Here is a 17,924-nt window from a genome sequence, read left to right on the forward strand (position 1 = left end):
TAAGCCCGCAGGGCATCTAAGGTGCTAATTTGTTTTACGACAGGCATGTTTTTAAATTACAAAATCATGAGTTTGATTGTAGTAATGCACCTTGTAAGGGTTTATAAGGTTCCGTAGCGCAATCTGCAGCCAACCATGCAAAACACACAGGGGCGAACCCCTTCTCTTAATGATAAGTATGCTTGGTACTAACTATAGATAATAACATAAAATAACTATTGGCATAAAACCTTTTCTTGGTGACGAGTAATGGGGAGAGGTTGATGGTATATAACATTGTGAGAAACGGCTCCCTCTGAAGTACCATAGTTTTCGAGAAAGAAGTAATTTTCCACGAATTTGATTTCAAGACCTCAGATTTAGAACTTGAGGTCTCGAAATCAACCATCTAAACGCACACAACTTTGTGTGACAAGGGTTATTTTTCTTTCATTATTATCTCGCCACTTTGATGACAGGTTTGTTATTATATGCATATGTTGAGATACACCAACTGTGAAGACTAGTCTTTGACAATTACCAATAGTGTCCACTGCCTTTAAGGACACAAGTGCCATGACTGGTGCCTGAACTAACACCCTGACAACACCATAACTTGAGTCAGGTGACTAGACCACTCAGCTATAACACTCTAAGCACAATATAACCACAAGTAAACATATACAACTCATATTTACATTGATAAAACATGGCATAGCCTGGATTGGTTAAATTAAACTCAATAAACACATTACTTTTTGGCTTAGTGAAAGTCAAGATAAGAACGCTTAATTTGTCCATACCAAAACATTTTAAAAACTTATTGCAGTTAAAACAAAGCTGGTATAATGCGGATATAAGAAACACTAAAAAATCAAATGCATTTAGTTTGAGTTAGCATCAATAAGTGCAACTAAAAGACCGTCACAAGCAATGTGTGGTTTCTAGGAGCCTTCATGTCAATAGATCGTATTGAATAAACCCTGTTTTGCTATGAAAGTCGCCATCTTGTAGGGCAAACCATATGCGCGTCCAAACGCGTACACATATGAAGCACGCAGCACTCCCGGTTTGACTTCGACGGCACATGCACACACACACACACATGTGCACAGACACCATGTTTGAGCGGTGGCGTCATATTCAATACGGTCTATAACGATATCTCAGGCCCATGGGCTCTTTCATCCCTGGTTTTCTTTCAACCTTAAGATTTTCCAATGGTCGTGCCCTTTGCAAAAGGAAAAATTGCCTTCCCCCCTTAGAGATGAAATTCCTGGCGAGTGTTTGGACATAAATACAGCACTCTTATCTGTCCAAATTTTCTATTTAATGTTATCTTTAAGAGGCGAGTATAGTTTACAAGAAGTTTTCCCAATGAAACATTTCTTTTCTACACCATGTTTAAATTAATAAAGAGTGCTGTAAAACATTGAGTTGTTAACCATCGGTGTTACTACAAAGCTCTCTTAGTTATACTTCATCCATTCAAAGTTTCAAATCCAACCTACTTAGAACTAAACTTAACTCTTACTTTGAGATAAAGTAATTTTGTCCAAGATATACAAAACAAATTCCCTGATCTCTCATCCCACTTCAAATAAAAACTTTGCGATTAAAAAACAAATCTAAACCTGCATCTTATGCAGGTTTTTTCAGCATTTAGTATAAAATGTACAGTGCACCAACAATAGACCGTGTTGAATAACCCTTTTTTTTTGCTATGAAAGTCCCATCAAACCGTATGCGCATCTTAACGCAAACATCAATGAAGCATGCAGCATGAGCAGTCCCGGTTGGATTTCTACATGGCACGTGTACCCACACCCTCATGCACAGGCTCACAAAAGGCATGTTGCAGGGTAGATTTGAATGGTCACGTCATATTCAATACGGTCTACAGGGTAATTTATTGTATGGAATAACAGTATCTAGCGATGATTTGGTCAAAATATAAAAAAAGATAATTTCAAAAGATATAATATGACTGATAATCAGACAATTATTTACTTTAGGTAATAACTTTATCAGGACAAAGCACGGTGCATACATATTTAATTTTTTTTACAAAACCATTGCTTATAATTTGTCAGTGTCATAACTAGTATTATTCAACATATTTTCTACTATGTTTAAAAATAAAAGCAAGCTGTCAAACTGAAAAGAATTTTTAAAAAACATTGCTAATCTTTTTTTTTTTTCAGTCACTGCTGATCATTTTCCAGGATAATAATGTTTCCAATTCCATTGCTGATCTTTTTTCAAAATCATTGCTAGTCATTTCTCAAAAAAAAATTCTAATAATTTTTGCTAATCATTGCTATTTTTTGCTAATCATTGCACCTTTTATTTTGAAGCTGCTAATCCATCCACCTCCTCCTCGTCCCCTCCTAGAGCCCTCCAGAATGCCACCGCAACCTGCTCCGCATACTTCTTCCTGTCATCCCCAGTCATGGCTGACGCTCTCTCTGAAACATGTAACCAAAAAGGTCTATCATAAACATTACACTAGCAATGACAGCCCTTTGTTAAAATTGCTTGTTCAGCTCGTTTCATACTCCAAGCAAATTTTCTTGCATCACAACACAACTGGAAAAACAGCATACTTGTACAAAATTTGCTTTATTCTACCAATATTTTTTCAAAATTGAAAGTGCGATGGCCCAATGGACAAATATCTCTCATGACATACTCCGACTTTGTGCCAAAGTCCAAGTTGCTATCATCAAAGGCTAGGCACAATGCCCCTAATGATTCTCCTATCTGCCCCACTTCTAAAACAATTCCTGTGCCAATTCCATCTGACATTTGTAACTGTCAAAAACCAGTATCTGCACTTTGTGTGACCAATAAACTTTTGAAAATTTAAGCTGAAATGATCACGAGTCACAAGAAAATAGTAAAAAAGCCTTTACACTGTTTTCAAATATCGGATTTTAGACTCAAGAGATCAAACATAAATGTTTTAGTCACTGCTAATAATCTATAGCATTTCAGGCAAATAGATTTCAATTGAATTTTTGTAGTTTGTAGTTTACAAGGTTTCAGAGTTGTGAACTGCAATACTTCAGAACCAATGTCATAATGGTTGCCGGTGTTGCGTTGACTCAGACTTTCACCCAGAATCCTTTGCACGCCTATCATGGACATTGGGACATGCAGAATGGGCTGTAGACCTTTATCATGATGCATCCATCTTGGTCATGTTTCTCGTATCAAACAGTAGTAATGCATGTTAAAATCCACTGCTAAGAAAGGAACCAGACTATTTTTTTCTTCCAGCCTCAGTTTGGTTACAATGGTTCGAATGGTAGAAAAATCAAGATGGCCACACCATGATAAAGGTCTATTGAACAAACTGTAGGACTCCCTCTAGTTTGGCTCACCTTTCATGGCCGCCATTTTTGAGAATAATTCCTCAAAGGATTCACCCCCTGGGTCTTCGCTGCCAATCTCTCTGAAGAGTTGCGTATCATCGTTCAGTAGACTATCTGTATAGGAAAAGAAAGAAATACATCTTAGAGTGAGTTAGGGGTGCAAGGAGTACTGTTCATCCGTTTCTTAGCTTTGATTGATCAAAGAAGATTTACTAAAACGGGAATTGAAGCTGTGACCTTAAAATCAACATGCTGGGGCCCTACCAACTGAGCCACATGACTTTAATAATAATAATATAATAACTACGAAAACTTATATAGCGCCAAAGTCCGCCTAAAAGACGCTCAAGGCGCTTCACAGAGAAACAATTTAAAAAGCAAAGGCTTTAATGTTGTCGATCTCCTTATTTTGTCAATATCTTTGTATGGGGTGCTTGTCAGAAGCCATTCAACTTGTAACTGTTGTACAAGAGAGTGTTTGGGAGCATGGACCAGACTGACGATGCCTTTGTACAAAATAAGACAAGAAGGTGTGACAGATTTTACCTTTTGAGGTTGAGTCCAAAAGGTTGAAAATGGAGGACTTTGTTTTTCAGGTTTGCGGCTGGATTTGGCTATGGCCGGATTGCTAAAAATTTAAATTGTTCAATGTCGGCAGTGTGGACAGAGGCCAAGAGGCGTGGTTGAAACCGCTTGATTCGTCCAATATAAGACCTGCAGACTTACCTATTCTTCCATGTGTTGATGTCGTCCCTCTTTCCTTTTCCGCTGCATTCTCCGCAGCTGAAATAGACTCCCCAGCAGCTGTTAATTTATTCACACCCGTCTCACTCGTGACACCACTAGCAGCAACAGCGTCAAGTCCATTTTGAGATGATGACGTCACAGTCTGTGCGATGTTTTCTTCGCCTGAAGATGTCTCTGTATTTATTCTGAAGTGTGTGTTGGCGGAGTCCCCCGGTTGGACGTCAGCGTCGGGTAAAGAGTTTAGTGATAAATTGTCATCGGAAACTCGTCTATTCCCTGCCAGCATTTCAGACTGTAACATACTGAAGATTCCTCTGCTTTCTAGCATTCAAAAGAAGAAGAAGATTATTTGCACATTAGACCTCTAAAGCGTGCCATTGTTCATCAAACTGTGGGGTTTGTGTTAGGGGACATTCTTTGTGGCAGGACGGCTTTGTGGAGGTGCTGGTCACCTGTTCCTTCTCGCCACTCACTGGCTCGGTATTTTAGCTACTTTGCTTCTTTGTATCTTCATGTATCAATTTGTATATTGTTATGCCAGTGTAAAGTCTAAACTAAACCTCAATGTGTAAAACGCGCCCAACATGTCCGTTCCAGTCAATATAAAAGACATCAACGATTCTGACACACAACTGTAAACAAGTTTCATCGACAGCAAGACAAGCTTTTTTGTTTTGCTTGTAAACACTTGTTTGTAAATGAAACTTCACAGATTTTACTCCAAACAATTCTCGATGAAGTAGCTGTACTGTTAAGTTAATATTAAGGAAAAACTCACAATATTAAAAAGATTGCATGTTAACATGTTCCGTTCTAGTAAATTTGTCTCTGTTGTATCATCAATTGGATTGTTGTGATTTCTGGTGAAAATAGGGAAACTGCCAATGTTAGGGTTAGATACCTCAGTTGGTAGAGCGCTGGCACGTTATCCAGGAGTTTGCAGGTTCAAATCCCATTCGAATAATTTTTTTGGGTTCAATCACTGGTTCTTTTCAGAACCAACACTTCTCAGAAGAGTTTTTCACATGGTGCGTGCTACCGCGATCCTCACCTAATTTCTTGGTTCAACCAAAAATTTATTTACAATTTATCCAGTCAGTTTCCCTTGTGGTGCAAAACATGAGATTTGCTGCCGCTTTTTTACATTTTTTTCCACAACTCATTCAAATAAATCTTGGGTGAGACAACATAAAACCATTTCGATTCTATTATACAAGATATTTTTACCTTTCAACTCCAAGTTGGACCACGTGTGAGCATGAAGGGACGAGATGATTCGTTTCATTCCAGTAATGTCATCTATAAACAACAACAACATCAACAAGATTAGAGAAAATCATCACTGTACATATACCTAGGACCACTTGTCCACAGGTGACCTCAATCCTTCACTATCCTTCACTTTTATGTCACTTTACAATAACATGATAAGATTGGTTTGCCTAGCCCAGTCCAGTGATAAGCAACTGTAAGTCGGGCCTACATTCCTCAATCGTCCACTATACTCAATTCTTATTTCGCTTCACACCAAATGTTCAGACTTGGATAAGAGAGGTACCTGGCCCAGTCATAAGCACTTGTTATTTTGGCCCTACAGTTCTCAATCCTCCTCTATCCTTCACTCTATGGTCAGTCAACGCCTGTATGTTTGGACTTGGATAAGGATTGGTATGCCTGGCCCAGTGATAAGCAATAGTTATGCGGCCCTACAGTTCTCAATCCTCCTCTATCCTCCACTTTTATGTCACTTCAAACCATCATGTTTGGACTTGGATAAGATTTGTATACCTGGCCCAGTGATAAGCAGTTGGTATGCGGGCCTACAGTCATCAATCCTCCACTCTATGGTCACTCAACGCCTGTATGTTCTGACTTGGGTAAGATTGGTATGCCTGGCACAGTGTTAAGCAATTGTTAATTGGGCCTACAGTCCTCAATCGTCCACTATCCTCCACTCTTGTATTACTTCATTTCAGCATGGATAAGATTGGTATACTTGGCCCATTGATAAGTTATATGGCTACTGTTCACTACCATCAGACAATTTCATGAAATGATGGTTTGGAAGGATTAGTGTTAAAGAGTCCCTTTTACACAAATTTTCTGGAGAAAGTGTGTTCATATTTCCTGTTCTGAAGCTTTGAATGTGCACAGATCACTAATAACTTGAAAAAAGGAAAGAATCAATAGAGGGCGCTACTTACATTCATCTTCATCTTCGTCAGCATCTTCTTCAGCTTGCTCCAGCTCTACCAACTCAAACGAGTTGTCTAAGCACCAAAGCTGAGCTTCGTGTCGAGAAACCTCTGTGAAAAAAAGAAACACAAGAAAACAGGGGAGACAAGATGAGAAATAGAAATGAAGATTTCTTTTAAAATTTTTTCATTTGATATAAAACTTGAGTCTGATCCATAGAAAGGTTGAGACTACTAACATCGGACATAGGGGCTAGATGGCTCAGTTGTTGGAGCACTGTTGTGTTTCACTTAAAAAGAAACTAGACTAATGTAAGATGGAAATGAAACTCATATTGGGAAACTGAATTATAGTTTCATCTAATTTTTATAGAAAGGTTTCGCACCTCAGTAAATCACTGAACACACAAAAATAAATACATGTAGTGCAACCTGCACCAGTTCAATGGGCACAGGGTAGTAAACAGGGAGTAAACAATGAGGTCAGAGTGGATTTCCCGAGCTACAGAAAAGGCTCTACAACAGCACTGACAAGTGTCTCACTTAGTTTCCCTTGTGGTGTATTACTTGACCAATAAAAACTGTTACTTGTTTTCCACTATATTCATATCCTGGGCCCAACTTCATAGAGCTGCCTAAGCACAAAATTTTGCTTAAGCCAAAAAATTCTTGCTTAGTAAAATCAGATTACCGGCCAAGACTCCACTCAATTGTTATGCTAAGTAAACAACAGCTGAATACCAGTCACAAGCAGTGTATATGGCACGACATTTTGGCCAGTAACATGTGAAAAATAAACGAGCTGTTTTCATGCTTTGCTTAAGCAGCTCTATGAAATTGGCCCCTGGTCATCCTGTCTTTTCAAGGGTGAATGTGTGTATTTTACCTGCACTTGCTGTGAACTGCTGGCAAGCAAGAATCCTAGAAGAAGGAGAGAGCTGGTTGATGAAGGGCATCCATTGTTTAACTGCCCCGAAACTGCTCGCCTGTGGTCGAAAACAATGAATGAATTGTTAAAAGAAATCTTGATTTATTTTGTTGGTTTCTTCCCACTGAGTCTTATTTTATAGAGCTCCATAAAGGCACTAGACACGCCTGGTAATTGTCAAAGACCAGTTTTCTCACTTGGTGTATCCCAACCCAACATATGTATCAATTAATAAACCTGTGAAAATTTGGGCTTAAATGCTCATCAAAGTCACAAGAGAAAAATGAAAGAAAAAACACCTTTTTGATCGAGAGTAATGGTCAAGAGTAAGTTTGGTGTTCAAAAGAAATACCTTGTCGTCAAATACAATTATGACTGCTTCGAGTCTCTCAGCAAACTCAGCGTCTCCTATAGTCTTTGCTGGTGTACTGCATAGCTGTACATTTGCTGTGTAGTATTTATTCTCTATGGACCAGGGGTATCCAACGATGCCGTCTGTGACTTGCTGCTCTGGGGGGAGTTCATCTTGTCCAAGTATTTCTGTAAAATTTAAATTAACACACCTCTGTGAAATATCACCAGCTTTGTCTGTCACATTCATAAAAAAAATCTTTAACGTTTACTTAATGATGTTTCAGGTGGTCAGAAAGGTTCTTTTGCAAAACACCGTTTACAATTTCCCATAAACAATAACTTCAATAAGCCCATAAATATTGTTGGTCTGCTGACTTTACGCCTAGTTTCCTGTGTCAACCATTGTTGAGAGGTGTTGTATTTTGACAGTTCCTGGTAACTGGTTGCAGTTTTGTTGATGAATCTGAGTGATGGCTTGCCTCTTTCCTGTTTGCTCAAAGTGGTCGATGTCCGATTTGAAATGAAGTTCCATCCTAGTATGTATGGGCAAGATCCATGTTTTCATAGGCAGTTTTTTAAATCCATTTTTTTCTTCACAGCACAGCAAGAAGTCATGTTGATTGATTATTTCTAATTAATAATAAGACACTTTGAATTTCGGTTATGTTTTTTTCAGCACAAGGTATTTGTACTACTTTGTGATGGTGACACTTGAGAATCTTCACTTCATACGGGTCGCACTTAAAAGCGAAAAACTCACGACCGTTCGTTACTAAATTCAAGGGAAAAAAACCACAATTTTATTACAAATAATTTTTTTTTTTTTTTGAGTTGTCTTGAGGTGCGACCGCTTCATTCAATCAATACTGATATCAATTATCATACTCAGTCATAATACAGATAGGGGATCTTGACCAGACATAGGATTTTAGTTTTGGGTACGAAGTGACCGACATTCGTTAATTATTTAAAAAAAGTATGGCTAAGCGGATAGACCAGTGCACTCCACAACATAGTTGCAATAACGTAACCCTCCCCCTCTCGGCCGTCGGGAAGAGGGTCAGTTACGTTATTTAATTTTGCAACTATCCACAACAAACAATCCCCCCTACATACTACTCTACTCTAGTCTAGCTATATAGACAGACTAATCTATAATTATAAACAAGACTCAAGTCAAGAGCATTTAACCATAAAAGCTTCAAACTGTTTACATGCTACATAAGCTACAAACCACATCAGAGCCTCTAACCTCAAAATAATAGTTCAGATTCACTTAGGAACCAAAGCAGGAGTAAAACTTACGTGAAATAATGACAGCAGGATCCAACGAACAGCAACTTGCTACCAGAGCACAGGGCGCCGCCATCTTTAAATGTACCCAGAAGCCTTTGCGCTAAACCAAAAGTTCATTGACCGCGCCCAGCTCACTTTTCCTTCCGTGTTGAATATTTTAAAGGAAACGTTGCCTTGGTCCTGGATCGGTCGAGTTGGTCTTTGAAAAGCGTTTGCAACCGTTTGTTATAAAATGCATATGGGTAGAAAGATGTTATAAAAGTAGAATACAATGATCTACACAAAATTATGCCTCGAAATTGCGTGGTTTTATTTTTACCTCGTCGACTAACACGGTCGGCCACTGAGTCTAATTATTTTTGACCCCATAAAAGTTCAACAAAAACTGAGGTTCAAATTTAGATACATTTTTAACATGTAGGATGGTAAGGATATTGGTATTATTTGATTTGATAGCTACATGCTATTTGAGGTCTTTAAACATTTGCATTAATACAATGATTTTACCAAGAAGACAAAAATTACCGAATCATGCAGCGGCGATCATGATTCCTATAAAACATATTATTTTAAAACATGAAAATTGCAGTGTGGTTCACCACTTCTTATTATAGTCTATTGGAAAATGTAATTTAATCTAAACTTTTTTGGGGCGGCGCGGCGCGCGTGTTATCTTTTTTGCCGCGACTTTTTTTTTCGGTGGCGATTTTTACTAGACGCAATAATGTCTATCAGGGGACTACATTGGGTATTTAGCTTCCCTGGGTCGACCCCGGATGCCCGGTACGTTCGAATAGCTTTGACGGGGCTCACCCGAGTGAGCACTGCGGGGTCAACCCAGGGAAGCTAAACGCACGCACCCATTGTGTCGTATAAAGCGCATACAAAACAATTACAAAACGAAATTTTTGAACTCAAACTTTTTTTATTGTATTCTTTTATCCTTTATTTAGAAAAAACATGGCACCTTCGTTTTAACACAATTAACCACATTACTTCGAAGGAAAATGTTTCTCAAAATGCTCAGTATACTATCAAAAGCTGCAAGTGCATACACTAATCAAGTAAGTGTTTAGTATCATTATTTTGAATGGTTACCAGACGTGTGACATTTCGATGATCCTTTCTTGCCCCTTTTTCAGACATTCATTCATACCAGACACCTCTATACAAGAAAGAAACACCCCAGTACACTTCACATGATCCATCGACTGCATGTTCAACCAAGGTTGCTAAACTTGGCGGCACACTAACTTGTCTGCTCTACCCCCCTACTAACGATGATATAATTATATAGAAAATGTATTGTGTTTTTATAAACGGTGCTAAACAAATGCTGGAACCACTAAGGCATACACTATTGTAACTTCCTTTTATCTGGAGTAACCAAAGCACACATTAAACCCCCTATTCAATAGACAGAACTGCCAAACTTGTTCTCCCAAAATTACGTCATAGTGAAATTGGCCTGCTCTTTTACCAAAAAATCGTTTGGGGGAACAAATACGCCTCCGGCAAAGTCGCCACAGCAAGCTCGCACCTCCATTACAACCCCCCCCCCCTCACTTGATTTAAAGGGTATGAACATTAGGTTGCGAAGGAATTAGCCTTCCAATTTGTGAGAGGTATGTCCTCAGGAGCTTACAAAATTCAATCCAAGATGTCGGCTACTTATTCTTCAGTGAGCAGTGCCCACCCAAGCAAGAATTATTTTCAGACTTTTTGGTGTCACCTAAAAGTTGAGTCCATAATAAGCTATCAATACATAAACCTTTTCCCCCAGAATCATTTATTTTTTTATTCGGCAGCCATTTCAAAAGTGTAGGCCCTAACGTGTTTGTTTAGACACACTGTAGAGGAAAAATGGTCTGAAGGGTTTTAGGTTACAGATTACTGGAAGGGCCGCGAGTCAGCATGGACGGACCAAGATCACCTACTGATGAACAACCTGCACAAACAAAATGAAAAAAATACTCTAGATTATTACTAGTCAAAGACAATTAAAGCCATTCGACACTTTCGGTAAACAGTATTGTCCAAGGCCCACACTTCGTGTATCACAACTTAGTAAAATAACAAACCTGTGAAATTTTAGGCTCAATCGGTCATCGGAGTCGGGAGAAAATAACGGGAAACCCCACCACTGTTTCCGCACGTTTCGCCGTGTCATGACATGTGCTAAAAATAAATCCGTAATTCTCGATATCGAGAATTGATATTGTTTTAATGTTTTCTCAAAGAGTAAAGCATTTCATGGAATAATATTTCAAGAGAAGTCTTTCACCATTACCTTCTGTAAACCCTGTAAGTTAGTTGTAAATCTGTGTGAACTTTTATTTTTTTTTTCTGTTCCGAAAGTATTCAATGGCTTTAACACAGCGTTTCGTGAAAATTATAGACTATTTTGATTAGTCAATTAAATTTGTAAATTTATCAATAAATACTGAATGGAAGCCATTCCAAAATGTCAACAAAATCAGTTCTTACCCACTGCCAAGTATTAAGATTCGAACTGCCTATAGCTACTGGGCTATAGGCTGATCGGTGATCTTGGTAAGACACTGTAGAATGGCAAAGGTCGTGGGTTCGAGTCCAACCAGAGTAATATGCCTGTGATTAATTTTGTGTTCACATAGAGCTCGGGAAAGTACTGAGTATACAGTGCATAACACACATCGGTGTATGTTGTTAAAACAAAACATTAACATTCTTTAACCCCAATGCCAGTTTTCATCTATTAATAATCTTCTACAATGTGATGATTTCTGACGTATAACATAATTGTATAGTCTTCATTCCAGACAAAGAACTATTGTGTACCTGAAAGGGCCATGGCCAGACTCAACTCATCTCGAAGAAGCTCAAGTACTTTCCTCACTCCTTCCTCACCCTGAGAAAAAACAAACAATCATGAAGTAATCCTAACTCTATACATATTACTTCAACTGTGATAGATTGTAAGATGGTGAATTTGAATTTGAACTTGAACTTGACTCACTCCTTCCTCACAGAAAGACTAACAATAATTAAGTCATCTTTACTACATCTAACTTTTTTATTATTATTATAACTATTATTATTATTTATTCGTTGCACAATTGTGTTTATTTCTTTATGTATACAACATAACATGAAAGCAAACACAAACTTGGTTATTAATAAAACGCAGTTGACTATAAGAAGATAACATAATAAGAAGTGGTGATGCAGACATTGTATTACGTACTTTGTAGGTTAGACCCCACCATACAGGTCTTCCAATGAACACTGCTCTTGCTCCTAGAGCTAGTGCCTTCAAGACGTCAGTACCAAGACGGACTCCACCGTCTAAGTATACCTCTACATTAGTGCCTTGAGTTACAGCAATGACTTCTGCTAATGCATCAATCTATATGATGAAGAAATAATGATAGTCAATCTATATGATGAAGAAATAATGATAGTCAATCACTTTTGCATAGATGGGTCGCACATAGCGTCATCGACCGCCATGTTTTATGATAAACGAAAAGTGCACGTCTCTATACCTGTACGCGCTGCCCACAACTCTCACTCTCAGCCATTAGGGAGGTTTAGCACGTTACGCGAACAAAAACGTGAACGTGAATGTCAAAAAATGTTGTTGTACAAATCTCGCCTTTTAAGCATTCGTGAAATTACCATTTCTCCCTTCAGATACGTACGTGCAGACGTCATACAAATAAGCCCAAAGTGGTGACCGACCAGGTTTTTGTTTACGTTCACGTTCACGTCTTTGCTCGCGTAACGTGCTAGCCTTTTCACGCATGCACGTTTCATCAAAGATGGTGGTCAATGACGTCATGTGCAATCCATCTTTAGTGTTGATACAATCTAATAGGTTTTACTGTGACACCAGAGAAAAAGTTTTTCTTCATGAGTTGTAGTTGATCTAAAAGATGTAAGTGTTGTTGATGGGTGGGGTTTTGTTGTTGTTATATCGAAGGAAAGACACAATGGACACCAATTGCTACTCAAAATAACTGTTAGCATAAAAACTTACTTGGAACGAGCAGTAAAGAGCTGTTGATAGTATAAAACATTGTGAAAAATTGCTCCCACTGAAGTGTTGTGTTTTTTGAGAAGGAAGTAATTGTCCACAAAATTGTATTTCGAAACCTCGGAGTTAGATTTTGAGGTCCAAAAATCTAGCATCTGAAAGCACACTTCGTGTGTCAAGGGTGTTTTTTCCTTCTATTATCTTGCAACTTTGACGACCAATTGAGTTCAATTTTTTTGTTTATGCATAGTGACAATTACCAATAGTGTCTAGTGTCTTTAAGATTATCCTAATTTACAAAGAGTTTGATGAAATCAACGGCATGTGTGCCTTTAATAAATATAATATTCCTCTAAACATTGACGTACACTTGCTGGAACACCGTCCAACTGCCGTCCACCATGATTGGACACCAATATCCCATCTACTCCAGCAGCCAGCGCCTCTCTTGCTGAATCTCCTATAAGGGACAAGATCAATAAAAGTGTAAACTCTAGTTTCCTCCGACAAAACTCACTTATTCAGGCTGAAAAAGCATGACAAAATAAATCTGATATCATACCAATGAATCTGTCATTATTTAAATGCAGTGGACACTATTGGACTCAGAATAATTGTTAGCATACAACCTTACTTGGTAACGAGTAATGGGGAGAGATTGATGGTAAAACACATTGTGGGAAACTGCTCCCTATGAAGTGCCATAGTTTTCGAGAAAGAATAATTTTCAACGTATTTGATTTCGAGACCTCAGATTTAGAATTTGGGGTCTCGAAATCAACCATCTAAATGCACACAACTTCGTGAGACAAGGGTGTTTTTTTCTTTCATTTTTTTCTCGCAACTTCGACGACCAATATTGAGCTCAAATTTTCACAGGTTGGTTATTTTATGAATATGTTGAGATACACAAAGTGAGAAGACTGGTATTTGACAATTACCAATAGTGTCCACTGTCTTTAAAGGAAAAACGTTCCCTCGGATCGGGTGAGTTGGTCTATAAAAAAGCGTTTGAAACCGTTTGAATGTATGGTTAGAAATATAGTTTGAGGTGACATGACTCTGGACACTGTCGTACTGTGGAGGTTATCAATGGAATTATTATCTTATCGGCTGCGTAAACCATTTAGAGAATCCGACAATGGAAATGAATTTCTCTTACAGTGTTGAAGTCAAGACCGATTCATCCGATACCAAGATATGTCGAGACTAAAGCCAAGGGGGAGACCGGTTTTGAGACCTACAACACAGTTTCCTGACGATGACTAGAGCAAGCTAGTCAAAACGTTGAGACCAATTCAAGAACTGACTCCCGCGGCAGTTAAATCGACCATTAAACTAAAAAGTAGAACGTAGTCCCAGCCAATGTTCTATACCTTCCGCCCGGGTAGCAGTTAAAAAAGCAGGACTGCTCTTTTCAGAACTGAGAAGTCTCCCGAACATCCACTCCGCGGTAGTATAATAAAGAAAGACAGTTCTCTAATAGCAAACTCTACCTGGCAAGTATGATGCACACATGGTGCAGTGTTACCGCAAATCAAGTAGTATTACCTCACCATGTAATGCTTCAAATCCTATAAATACAGCACCCATTATTTAGTAGTTTAATATCATTATCCTATTAGAATTGTTTTGTTTATTCTCTGTATTGCCTTTATTGGCTTTGATAAATACCTGATAAGATTCCTTTGACTATGACTGGTAGACTTGATAGAGTTTGAACCCATCTTATATCAGACCAAGTAAGTGATTCTGAGAGCTCGTCCGAGCCGTATGCAGGTTGACCAGAACCTGAAACTGGTCTGTAGGAACTTCCTTCTAAGTTTGGTATTCTGGATGTAACAATGTCAAAAAAGTCTTTGGAAGGTTATATTAATATTTTTTTTGTCGTGATAAAAAGAATCTTTACATTATTTTCACTTGCCAATAATTGTTTTCCATAAGCAACAAAGAACATTCAAATACAACAACACACAGAAAAATCATCAAACAAAATTAAACAAAAATGCCTAAAGAGCAGTAAACTTGACATTTTGCCAATAATTTTATTGGGGATGAGGTAGTGCTTTCTGCTCTAGCCAGGCTAAGTTCTGATGGATGATACCCAACCCCAAATCCGTATTATGGGACTGTTAAGGGGTACCCTGTTTCAGCCCAAGATGTGGCAACGGCCCATGGGAAAAATGTGTATTGTAGCCAACATCTTGAAGTGGCATTCAGGCATTGTGTGTCACTCCAGGCAACTTGCACAAACAATTGAAAAAAGAGGATTAGCTTCATGCCTGACGGACCTGAGCGCTCTCTGTACGAGGCCATATACACATGAAATATAGAATAGTTTGCGGTAACACCATGTAATGACTATCTCAAAATGAGTTGGGGCGGTTCTGAAAAGAACCGTTGGGTTAACTCGACGTTTCGATCAGTATGCTCTGATCGTCTTCTGGAGCATCAGAGCATACTGATCGAAACGTAGAGTTAACCCAACGGTTCTTTTCAGAACCACCCCAACTCATTTAGAGATAGTCATTACATGGTGTTACCGCAAACTCTTCTATATCTTATTTCCACCATGCAAAGTTTCAAATCCTACTTATACACATGAAACAAAAATACAATACCTTACAGCAGGGTTAAACCCGCCATATCGCTCATCGTTTAACCTGTTGCCAGCAATTGGAGAGTCAATTGTAACTACAATGGCTTTATAACCAGCCCTCTCTGCCCTGTGTATTAGATCTGCTGTTAACTTCTGATCTGTGAAGAGGTACATCTGTAACCAAAGATGGCCACTGGGTGCTGCATGTGCAACTTCCTCAATGCTACTGGTGGCATAGGTGCTCAGGATCATAATGGTACCCATAGATGAAGCAGCTTTAACAGTGAAAACAAGATTATGTCAATTCAACTATACTATTTACCCATACACCGATGTGTGTTAGCACTGTATACTCAGTACTTTCCCGAGTCCTGTGAAAAAATATCACAGGCATGTTACTCGGGTGGGATTCGAACCCACGACCCTTGCAATTCTAGAGCAGTGTCTTACGAACTAGACTACCGAGGTTGCCCGGCAGCTAGAGGCAGTTCGAATCCTATGTTTTGGCAGCGGGTACCGCAACGATAAGAGATGTTAAATTTGCATCAGGGATAAAGAATATTAATTTTGGTTATAGTCAAAACGAACAGAAAGTTCAGAACCACCCCAACTCATTTAGAGAGTATCATTACATGGTGCATGGAGGTAGCCATGCATGGTGTTACACCTTTATCCTCCCCTTACTAGTTTTCACGGTATTATGCCTTTTCCTTTGAATTGGGAAAAAAATAATGATGCCATATTATATCAACCGATGTCCTAATTATCTTCATTTGTTAATATGAAGTATGCAAACATATATTAAAACTTGATGGACATTGAAATGTTCACACCACTCACCGATCTTCGATGACTTCAACTGGCCCCATTTGTTTTGAGTTTTTCCTGTTTTCACGGCAAACGAGAAAGTATGGTTTCCAGGTGAAGCCATACATGTGGAAGAAACATCTGCAGTGACTAAGTGTTCTTTGAGACTCTGTGTATGACTGTATAGCCAGCAGTTGTCTTCATTTTATTCAAAGTATTTTTTTATAAAATTTTAAAAAATTACCATGGTAACTTGCGAAAACAAAAAGTGTGAATAATTATTGGCTTTCAAATCTGATTTTTATTTATTTTTTCCCCTTTTTTTTCTTAAAATGTATAATAAAGCGTATAAATAAACAGTGATAATTGAATCAACAAGCTGATGTTTAAATTTTAATATTTATTATAATATTGATATGAGGTATAAAAAAAATAAAAATCTCCAAAAATATTAGAAAATGATATAAGGCACATGGCTTCTTTAAGCCTCTGTATTTTTTTTTTCCAGAATGCTCAGCAAAATTAATATTCAGTCACATGATTTGATCATCGTGAATTGTGAATTGAAATAGTGTTTGATGAAACTTTTTCGGTGGGCAAATATTTGTATATGGCCTCAACATTATGACATATTTTTGTACCCTGTAGAAATTCCTAAAACACCAAACTTTTTGCATTTACAAGTGCAAATAACCAGTGGAGCCTTGCGTGTTTCTAAGTTTTGTTCACGGGAGAGGAGACTCTTTGCTTGGCAAATAAAACCACACAATTTTTATCTGGGGACTGTTTACATCGCGCACAGAGAGGTAAAAGATTTGCCACGGATTTTAGGGACACCTCGAAAACAGGACCTCCTACGATGTAATCATATTATGCCCACCATGCAAGAATAGTAAGAGTATTATACGATATTGTTTAACCAACTATATACATGTAGCACTAGGGTTGCGCCTTTTTGTTACTGGGGGAAACGTACATTGAGCCTTCAGCCCTTGACACATACAATACACTGATTCACTAAAGCTTATTGATGCATAAATAATGCTCTGTGCGTACCTCTAGCTGTGGCCGTCTCCCCGTCACTTCCGCTAAGTTTCTGAATGGCTGTTGGGCAAATACCTATAGGAAATGGTACATGCTGTCCAAGAATAGTCGCTGATAAATCTCTCTTGGAAACATCTCTCAAAACCCTTGGGCGGATGCGAAGTCTATTAAAAATGAAATGAAACACTCACATCAGTAATTCACCTCGATGGCTCTCTTTCAAACTCGTAATCATCAGCCATTATATTCCTGGCACTGCACACTTAACCAAATGTTTCAGGTTTACTTTAACGATTACACCATACCTTTTGAATGCACTCCTATTATCATGGAGGGTCTGTTGATCAGCTGCGCCATTGCTGACGTGATTAAAGACTTTTTTAGGAAGATTGTCTCTCGCATACTTCTCAAAGTCATCCAAACTTATCATTTTGCATGATGTGAATCCACTTGGGACATTTTCTGTTGTGGGGATGGGTGCGTCGTCTGCTCAATCCAATGGAAGGGCGCCACCGGACGCCATCGTTTAGTTAGGTGGATCGAATAAAATAGCGCCCTCTACCGGCAACTATGATCTCCA

General features: G+C 38.5%; 2 protein-coding genes across 3 annotated transcripts; both read right to left on the reverse strand.

Annotated features, from left to right (window-relative positions):
* Window positions 1-2,071: 2,071 nt before the first annotated feature.
* On the reverse strand, window positions 2,072-8,955 carry LOC117295387 (alpha- and gamma-adaptin-binding protein p34-like). The gene is made up of 8 exons (XM_033778008.1): window positions 8,886-8,955; window positions 7,579-7,766; window positions 7,185-7,284; window positions 6,308-6,409; window positions 5,331-5,402; window positions 4,083-4,424; window positions 3,366-3,470; window positions 2,072-2,447 (listed from the first exon to the last, which is right to left on the reverse strand). The coding sequence occupies exons 1-8, from the start codon at window positions 8,947-8,949 to the stop codon at window positions 2,326-2,328; spliced, it is 1,095 nt and encodes a 364-aa protein (XP_033633899.1). The 5' UTR covers window positions 8,950-8,955; the 3' UTR covers window positions 2,072-2,325.
* A 789-nt stretch (window positions 8,956-9,744) lies between these two features.
* Window positions 9,745-17,843, reverse strand: LOC117295388 (hydroxyacid oxidase 1-like). 2 transcript variants are annotated; one of them, XM_033778009.1, is made up of 8 exons: window positions 17,650-17,843; window positions 17,357-17,508; window positions 15,516-15,768; window positions 14,569-14,726; window positions 13,263-13,354; window positions 12,103-12,264; window positions 11,697-11,766; window positions 9,745-10,824 (listed from the first exon to the last, which is right to left on the reverse strand). In XM_033778009.1, the coding sequence occupies exons 1-8, from the start codon at window positions 17,772-17,774 to the stop codon at window positions 10,760-10,762; spliced, it is 1,077 nt and encodes a 358-aa protein (XP_033633900.1). In that variant the 5' UTR covers window positions 17,775-17,843; the 3' UTR covers window positions 9,745-10,759. The 2 variants fall into 2 exon arrangements, with proteins under 2 accessions (XP_033633900.1, XP_033633901.1); XM_033778010.1 differs by lacking the exon at window positions 17,357-17,508 and having other exon boundaries at window positions 17,650-17,718.
* Between the last annotated feature and the right edge of the window lie 81 nt (window positions 17,844-17,924).

The sequence above is a fragment of the Asterias rubens genome, chromosome 10 (genome assembly GCF_902459465.1).
Source record: "Asterias rubens chromosome 10, eAstRub1.3, whole genome shotgun sequence".
Lineage (NCBI taxonomy): Eukaryota > Metazoa > Echinodermata > Asteroidea > Forcipulatida > Asteriidae > Asterias > Asterias rubens.